This window comes from Labrus bergylta, chromosome 22 (genome assembly GCF_963930695.1).
Source record: "Labrus bergylta chromosome 22, fLabBer1.1, whole genome shotgun sequence".
NCBI lineage: Eukaryota > Metazoa > Chordata > Actinopteri > Labriformes > Labridae > Labrus > Labrus bergylta.
Genome location: NC_089216.1, coordinates 16,382,507 through 16,392,361, shown reverse-complemented (window position 1 = coordinate 16,392,361; position 9,855 = coordinate 16,382,507). Strand labels below are relative to the sequence as shown.

General features: G+C 45.7%; 1 protein-coding gene across 1 annotated transcript in view; it reads left to right on the top strand.

Moving 5' to 3' along the window:
* pde5ab (phosphodiesterase 5A, cGMP-specific, b) overlaps positions 1–9,855 on the top strand; it is a 54,873-nt gene that overhangs the window by 15,512 nt on the left and 29,506 nt on the right. The window contains 1 exon segment of the mRNA XM_020643595.3: positions 6,825–6,892. Within this exon segment, the coding sequence (XP_020499251.2) occupies positions 6,825–6,892 (68 nt within the window).

Sequence of the window (9,855 nt, the reverse complement as noted above, 5' to 3'; positions counted from 1 at the left end):
GATTTAACAAACGCCATTAACAAATGAGGAGCTTACTGTCATGTTTAATCTCCCGTTGCACACACTCTGGTTTTCTTTCCATATCACGTCCTGTTAACTTGGCTTTAGGGTGTTTACAGCCGAGAGTCAGCTTTAATTACAAGCTGCAAAGTTACTCAGCTGCAGATGATTAACTTTTATTTCAGGGGGGCTTTGCCGAAAAAAAGCTTGCACGTGTTTGTGCAGCCAAAGATGGCGTTATTGGAGAAGACACACCACTCTGTGTTACTTTCAGGGCTCTCACACTCGCTGAACACTCCTGAAAAACTCCCAGAGGAGCTGCATGTGTGAACGCAAATGTTTCACTTGGGCTTCACCTGGAGTTTCTCCTCCAGCCTCCTCTCCTGTCTGACAGGGAAAGTGTCCTGCTGTGAGGTGCATGTGGGAACAGCCAGGTCAGGATAACCCCCGGAGCAGTCCTCCTCAAATGATCTAGATATTATCAGGACTGCAGATGTGAAAACGGCTTTTTTTACGACTCCAACAGGATCACCTGGAATGCAGATGGCTAACTAGATATCTAAGCAGCATCTGAATGATGCAAACAACGACAAAGAGAGCTTCTCTCTCTGTGTGCATACAGGATCCTACACAGAGCAGGATAAGCTGTCAGGACTAAATGATAACAGTGACATATGTACGCACTGGGAGAGTGAAGACAAAGTGAGCTGAGACAGTGTGGAGGCAGTGAGTGATGATGGTGTTGGTGAACGCTGCTGCACGACTCACAACATGTGGATGTTAAAACAACAGATTCAGAGCTCCAGAGCAGAGAACAAACACAGCATGTTTGTTTCTTTTCACATTGTTGTTAACTTCCATACAGATGTGACAACAAATGCTCATTATCATCGGACTTCTGCAGATGGATCATTTAGTTGTGTCAGTAAGTAAAGATGGATAATGTTGACTTTAAACTCGGGGTCCAACCATTTTTGGGTTGTGAGGACTTTTCAAAGGATGCATTTGAATTGTCTTTTTTTGCTTAGGAAGGTTCCTAACTGAGGGAAATGACCCGTGATGAGAGCCGTTTGAATTCTCTAATAGCTAAGGAAAGGTGGGTCAATGCTTCCTTTATAACCTCCTTTAGCATAGGATACACCGGACCATCCTTTACCAAAGGAGATGAGATAAGGCCGTCCCACAATTCCTTGCGGCCGCAACATTTAGCCTAGAGGAAAAGCGGTCGGATTCTCAGAACAACCGTGGTCACCTTTCCCTTATTCCTTTATGACTTCTCCTAACACCTTTCCTTAACCTCATGATGTTAAGGTAAAGAGGATAGTGAAGGGGATAGGAAGGACAATCTGAATCCGTCCCATGAGTTTTGGGCATCAAAAGAAAATGCCGTTTTCCTCAGTTCAGTTCAGAGCTGTTAGCAGTGCAAGAGAGCGATAAGACAGGAGGCAGCCAATATGTTTAAAACCTTAAAAACTATCAATACAATCTTAAAATTCTGTCCTAATACGGACAGGAGGCCAGGCTATGCAACAGTGTAATGTTTTCCCACTAAGCAGGCGTGCAGCAGCATTCTGCACAAACTGGAGACATCGCAGAGAAGATCTATAAACACAGGAAGGACTCCAGGATGACGTTTAAAAGTTGTTTTCAGAGTGAGATGTATATCTGTTCCTCCTCCTGACTTGTTTTAATCAGAAGAGACGGATCAACCTTTAAGGAAGTCTACAAATATCTTTCCTTTGGACGTCTTTAAGGACAAAAAAAAAAAGATTCAACATGGAACTTTTTCTCTCATCGCTTTTGTGCTCGATGAATGAAGCACTTCATCTCAAAGTCTGCATCCATCATGTCATAAAAGAAGAAGGAGCAGCTTCTGAAAAGCTTTAAAGAAAATGAAGATCTTTAATGTTTCCTTTAAATGAAATCAAGTCGAAACAGGAGAAAACGACGAGAGGTATTTTAGACCGAGAGTGGAAATGTAGAGAGCCGAGTGAACAGTAGCAAGCCGTGTTTTCATACAAACACTGTCTATACTTTAACTGTCTCCTTCACACACACACATACACACACACACACACACACACACACACACACACACACACACACACACACACACACACACACACACACACACACACACACACACACCTCTGAGCATTAACATTTGTTTTGGCTTGTCCTCCTCCTGCAGGGCGTCCAGCTGCTGAAAAACACACATTGACACACTTCATACACACACACACACACACACACACACACACACACACACATTGACACACTTCATACACACACACACACACACACACACACACACACACACACACACATTGACACACTTCATACACACACACATGCAGGAGAAGGCAGCAAATTAACTGTCACACACACACACTGAGGTAGATTGATAGAGCAGCTTGGTAACCGTTTTATCGCATCCCGTTGGTGCAGGGCGCCGCTGGCCGATTCCACAGGATTCGTGTGCAGCGTGCTGATTGCGCCCTCTCTAGTCAATGCTCGTGTTCAAATCCGATCGGCTGCTCCTTTCCCTGCATGTTAATCCCCACTCTATCCACTGTCCTGTCACTGAAATAAAGGTATAAAAAGCCCAAAAATAAACCTTAAAAAAAGAAAGAAACAGACCAAGTAGGGTGGGACACATGGCCGTCGGAAAAGCAAAGGAACTTGAAATATGGACATTGGAAGGTAACTTTATAGCAAAAACAAGGAACGCCTCTTGTCCTATTAGAAAACTGGGTCTGGACTAAATGTTGTGTAATGATTATTTTGGTATGGTAGTCGAATACGTCGTCCACTTCCTTAAAAATCTCTCAAACTGCGACTGTTAGCCTAGTGGTTTGTGTGCACGCCTCATGCACTCTTCAGCTTCCATGCTGTGAAAGGATTACGCCTTCAAACACCACCGACACTCCCCTGTAGTTTCTACACTTTAATTACAACACTGTAGCGTTGTTAAAATAGCTGTTTTAAAGTCCCAGAAGAGAGAAACCTCCTGTGTCCTCCTCTGTGCTGCACTCTGTGTTTATGGACCGGCTGCAGCGGGAGGGTACGGCGGTCAACATGACGAGAGCAGGAGGAGAGCACAAACAGCAGAGCTCAGAGAGCGAGGTGGAGACTCAGGGGAGGACAGAGAGGCTGTGTACAGAGAAGACGGAGAGTTTCTCGATGTCATTATAAACCAGATTTTTCTCTCAGATGTTTCTTTGCCCCGCAGTCCTCAGTGGATCCTATAGAAACATGTCAGAGAAGGTTGAAGTTAACGATGGTTTAATGACTTCAATGGATAAGAGGAGGGCTAAGGGGAGGTATACCATCTATTATCTAACTTTGATCACTGCACCAAGTGGTTTCCAACCTCCCCACCAATCCCAGTAACAGCGAGTTATAACTCATTCCACCGGGCTGACGGCTCACATTACTGCACGTCAAGTTATTCTAAATATTGGTTTCACAATGTATCAGCTGCACGGCCAATTCTACAGTCAATATTTGTGTTAAGGTTAACTGGCCGGGGGGAATGTCACAGCGTTGAAGTGGTTCATATCCAGTTACAAAACATTTATGTTTAACTCCGTCTGGTATTTATGAGAACCGGGTTGGACCCACTCAGCTGCACACTCAGGTTTGAAACATGGTCATGAAAGCAGCTTCTTAAAACCTGATCCGTTCAGAGGACAGTACAGGAGGACTGGAGGCAGGTTTCACAGTCTGTGAAGTCAAAAAACTCTCATTTCAACAGTTGTGTGCACACTTTCTTCTCATTGGTCGGCTCTCTGGAAGCCTTCGGGGGGGGGGGGGGGCAGAACGCAGCAGGGCTGCCAGGGGAGGGCTGCTCTCCAGAGCTGGGAGAAGGGAGTCTATGTAAGAGGTTTCAGCAGCTTACGTAGAGGCTTGAAGCCGTCTGGTGAAATTATGGTTTCATATCGGGGCACTATCCCGTGATTTGCAGAACAAGCTGTTTAGCGCCCTCTGCAGACTCATCCTGGGATTACTACAACCGAAGCGGGACTTACTAAACCAAAGCTGCCTGCAGAAATAAGTGACAAAGCCTTTCATCTGAAGAACCCAGAGGCTTTATTTCATGTACTGTATGTAGAAAGATCCATATGCTCCATACCAGCCCACCTCATTAGACAGTGTGTGTGTGTGTGTGTGTGTGTGTGTGTGTGTGTGTGTGTGTGTGTGTGTGTCTGTGTGTCTGTGTGTGTGTGTGTGTGTGTGTGTGTGTGTGTCTGTGTGTGTGTGTGTCCCTCCAATGACCTATGCGTTGTCAGACCAGCTGTCTCCCTTTCTCTTACCCCCTCCCTCTCTCTCTTTCTCTCACTCTCTATCTCTCCCTCTCTCTCTCTCTCTCTCGCCCTCTCTCTCTCTCTCTCTCTCTCTCTCTCCCTCTCTCTCTCTCTCTCTTTCCTTACTAAACATTTACTCTGAGATTAGGAACTTGTACCGTCCTTATCTTCCAGACGGCGCTCCGTATACAGGTGTCAGTGTTAGCTATCTGTTCTTTCTCAAACAGGACCTGTGTTTACTGTGTTTACTGTGTTTACTGTGTTTACTGTCTGTGTTTTACTGCAGTGTGTGGCGACTAATTGGGAACATCAATATGAGTGTGAATGTGTTTGATTTTGGTTAGAATCCGTCAGAGTTTGCTGGGATTTGTAAACTATATGTGCGTGTGCGTGTGTGTGTGTGTGTGTGTGCGTGTGTGTGTGTGCGTGTGTGTGTGTGTGTGTGTGTGTGTGTGTGTGTGTGTGTGTGTGTGTGTGTGTGTGTGTGTGTGTGTGTGTGTGTGTGTGTGTGTGTGTGTGTGTGTGTGTGTGTGTGTGTGTGTGTGCGTGCGTCGTACAAATCTCTACAGTTGTTAAAACTCCTTCTGTTTTCTATTCTCTCCTCGTTTCTGTCTTCCCATCTCTCCTCCTCTCACTTCAACATGAGATACAGAACAATACGTTGTTGTTGTGTTCCCGACCCAAACCAAACCTCCCATCTCCCACCAGATGATTCATAACGGCTTCTTGTACTTGTTCAAATGAAAAGAACGACAGCAGGAACATAAAAAGATTAAGGCAAGACATTTTTTGCAGCATGGTCATGAAAAGTAATTTCCAATGAATCAGAAGGTCGGGACTTGATCGCCAAGGCCGCCCATAGGGGGGCGGGGGATGGGAAAGCTTTCTGGGCTCAGCTGCATTAGGGGTCCATGACGGTTAGCAAAAACACAACCCCTCCCCTTCCCTTTCTTAAGATGGTTAACCATTTTGAAATGTGAACGTCATGGGCGGGCCCATTGAACTTAAAGGTGAGACCAGTAATGTCAGACTTGTATACCTAGAGCAAGACCTGCACAGAAATAAGGATGGCAGGAAAGAGGGGAGGGCATATGACGCCCAGGCAGAAATAACTGATCAACAAACTTTTCTCACTCAGCTCCAAAAGCTGAGCGGATCCAGGCTGAGGATGCAACTGTTAGCCAGGGGGCTATCGCTATCGCTAATGATCAATTACTAATCTTTAGGGGTCCCAACCATTTCTTTGGGCGTGCCTGTGTGTGGGTCTGTTCATGTTTGTGTCTGCATGAAACAGATCTTGTGCGAGAGTCTGAGACGGGCACAAAATTGTCTTTGTTTGTGAGGAGCAGCAGGTCACCGGTCAGGGCAGAGCAGATGGAAAATCTACAGATCTATTAAGTTAGTTAAGTTACTACACGACCTGATGAAAATCACACAAAGCTTTGTTGGCAAACCCTTCAGCCTGAACTTCTCCTCCTTTACATTTTGCAGAGATTTCAGTATGTAAAGCTACTTGTTCCTTTTCCTCTGTGAGCGCCGTCAGTTCTCTGGGTAGCACAGTCTGAGATATTGTGTCCTTTGTTTGCTCTCTCTCGTGCTCAGACCTTTTTCACAGCCATAAATCACACTGTGTTGTGTTGTGGATGGAGAAAAAATGGCCACCGGTCCATCATCTTATATGAGCCGAGTGCCTGTGATGTGTAAACGAGTCATGAAAGCCCTCTCAGCCTGGACCAGCAAACCTTTTCTTTTGTCCTTCCTTGACATGAAAACCTAAACTGAAAAAGGAAAATGAGCAGAAAAAGTTTAAATTTATTACGATATTCTTGCCCGCTGGGGGAAAGAAAACTCCATTAATCCCGTGTCATCCTGTAATAAACTCTCCCGCCTGCCAGAGACCCCAATAAAAGTCATAACACTGTCAGCTCTCCGTTCTGTTTAAAGCAGCTTTATGGCTCTCACCTAGTGGGATCAGGGCGAGTTAATTCAACAGAGTGAAGGTGTGTGTGTGTGTGTGTGTGCATGCAAAGGGGAAAGGAGGGAAACATTTTCCAAAACGAAGAAGAAGCCTCATCCGTCTTTCACATCCTGCCCCCCCCCCCCACCACCACCACCTCTTAAAAATGGAAAAAGGATCCTCTGCAAGGGGTCGGGCGTGCAGGTTGGAAGAAAACAAATCCCTATAAGGACGGAGAAGCCGAAGAAGAAGAACTGGAATGAGACATTTTTTCTTGCAATTGGTGATAGAGCAATACCCAGCCGCTTAGCTATGGGTATTTGGACGACTTAGCTTTAATGGTTTAACTGGTGGGGAACAGGAAGTTGATATGGGCCGAAAGAACAGAAAAACTCTCTGCAGCCTGTAATCCAGTCTGAAGGAACATCCTGTATGCATTTAAGCTCGGTCACCTGATCCTAATTGCTTCATCCCGAGGACACACCAATTCGGTTCCGTCCCAAGCCAAACACCAGTCTGTAATAAATTCAAAAAATTAAACGTCTTTATTCTTCTTGCAGAACTCCTTCTCGAGTGTCTTCCACATGGAATACGAGGAGCTGGGTGAAGTCCTGGACGCCCCCAAAAGGTAAGGCGATCGCCCTCCACTGAATCCTCTCATTAAATCAGAACTCTTCCAGATTGTCCTCGAGGCGGCATCGAGTTGTTTCCACCGGTGAGAACATTTCTATTCCCTCTCAGAGATTCCTGGATGACATTTTGAATAAGCACAAAGATTCATCATCACCTCATGAAGAGGAGAAAAAGATCAAAAATCCTGAGCAGGATCAGGTTTCATTGCCGAGTAGGGTCGCATCTACAACGATGTTTTCAATGCATTACAATAGACGTTGAAATAGAACAAAATGGAGGCATGTAAGTCTTAAAAAGTCTTTGTGCTCATTCAGTCACTTTGAATTGTGCGAGACAGGAGCAGACAGAAGCTCTCAGTCTCACACACAGACGTTTGCAGATCCTTTTTGAGGTAGTCCGCCTTCTTCACCTGCCAGCTTCCCAGACATTTGATCGTCCGGCTCTGGCTCTGGCTCTCGCTCTCATTAGTCGGTCTGTTTTGGCAGAACGCGTTGCCTTTGGCGTCCATTTTGACAGCTCCTCAATCACGATGTGTTTATCGTCATGAAGTGGGTCCTTTTACCGCCCTGGATGTGGTCTGTCAGGCGAAGAATCAGAATCAGTTCTGAGGTCAACGTGCACGCTGATGGCGTCTGACAGCTACCTGAGTCACATACATACAGAAGCTGTTTTACTTCAGAGTATTTTTTTTGTTTTTTTTAGAGATTTTTTGGGCCATTATTCTGTTAACTGTTACTCTATATCTGTGTTTTTCAAAGTAGAGGTCATGACCCCAGGGTGGGTCGCTGGGGGCACTAGGGGGTTTGTGGAAATTTTTAACAAAAGAAAAGTCAACTTATCACATAACTTGGGACAATAAAATGATGATTTATGTCTTTATAGATTAAACATCTATAAAGCACATTGAAACGTAAGGATTTTTTGGGGCATTTTCTCCCAGCATTGAATAGGACAGCTGGAGAGTGACAGGAAACATTGGGAGGAGAGGGCGGGGGGGGGGCAACATGCAGCAAGGGGGGCATCAGATCCAACCCACGGCTACGACGAGGACTACAGTCTCTGTACATGGGGAATGCAGCTTCCCCGCCAGGTCATCCGCCGCCCCATGTCTTCTTTTTCTTTTCAGTTATTTCAATGAAAAACCAAAAAAACATACCACTCAAGCCACTCACAATCGAGCAGCCACAATGAGTGACAGAATGAACAGGACTCAGCTGCAAAAAGCCTCCAAACAACAGATAACAACCTGGGCATCTAAAACTCGTTGGTATGAGCTGCAGCATAAAGTCGGACTTCACTGCAGCAGCAGGTACGATGGCTGTGATTCGCCCAAACGCGCTCTCTTCCTCGAGATCATCGACAACCATTCGGTAAAGCCTTCTGAACTTTAGCAGCACGGGGAACAAAAGCACCCAGCACAAGCTGAGAAGATTACGTTGATATTTGTCATCGTTATGTTCAAGGAATTTAGAGGGAAAAAAAGTTCAAGAACCGGCTAAGAGAGGAAAGAAATTGAAGATGAATCAGCCAATCAGAGAACAGAATGATTTAAGGCTTCACAGTCAGGATGAGCGGAAGGTCACGATCAGATGAGAGGGATTGGAGGACGCTCTATCTGCAGACATCAGCTCAGTCAGGAGGACTGAACACGCTGTAATCTGATTTAAGACCCCCCTGCCCCCCTCATGTCTCCAGGGTGGCCTGGCCTCCCCTATTGCTACACATCAAGAATTCAATCTTAATGTGACTGTAGCTCAATATGACTCTGTGTGCGTGTGTGTGTGTGTTTATACTGTTGTGTTTGCTAGATGCTGTTTATGACCGATGTGCTTCAGTGTGATGTGTTAGGTAAATAAAGTAGATTTTTTTTAATTAAGTAAGCCAGTTATGTGAGCAGGTTTAGGAGAAATTAGGAGACCAGATCTGTTTGTCTTAAAGGGAGACGGGTGTTTTTGAACCTGCATGTGTGACTTCCTGATAAATTCCACCAGATGCTTGTTCCGTCCGGCTCGGCTCGGTCAAGAAGCATAGCTGAAGGGTTTCTACTTTAGTCAATGTGTGTGCTTCCACTGGCTCTGCTGTGTTGCGTCCCAGCTCCAGCGGTCCGGACTCCTCTACAGCGGATACCCAAAGTTTTAGCAGGATACCGGAGCCCGGTGCACCCAGAGGCAGTGCTGAGAACACAGCCTGTGGGTGTTGATGGACGGAGCGGAGCTGACACGCAATGCACGCCTATCTGGTGGAAGTTCTGGGTAAAAGGTTCAAACCATTTTACACTGGTCCATCAGATTGTGTTGGCCGGCTGCAACATCGTGGCTGCAACCGCTGCAAAGTAATCCTGTGGGGAAATCACCCACAGGAAGTTGTTTGTGCCACTGACTTGTTCAGATTAAAAAAAGATTCGAAGATACAAAGACTCACTGCATGCTGTACATTCTACCACACAGAAGATAAAGACAGATATGCAGCTAATCAGGGTACACAGTACAAGATCATCGGGCCAATATCTGTCAGATTCCCCGTCTGAACATCTAATCTTGCCGTATTTTCACGTGGTATGAAGTGTGTTAAGAGTGATGACACATGCATCGATCTGCTCGGGCCACATTGGTCTCAAATCCATCCATCCATTACCTGTACCACTGCTCTCGCTCTGGGTCGAGGTGGAGCCGATCCTTCATAGACGACTAGGATGAGATTGTTGTTTTTTTCCTTCAAGTTGTCCCTGCTTGCTCCAGTGAGAAGGGAAGCTTTGCCTGAAACGGTAAACCTTGAGTGTGACCTCTACATAGAGATGGAAAAGTTTCCCCTAAGTCTTCATCTTCTCGGTTAGCCCGAGAGTGCAGCTCATTTCAGAGTGAAAGTGGAGACAGTATTTCCTCCACGTTCAGACACAACCTAGGAGCAAACTGCACGGAGCAGGACGTCTTTTTGGGGCTGAAAGGTTTTTTGCCTGTA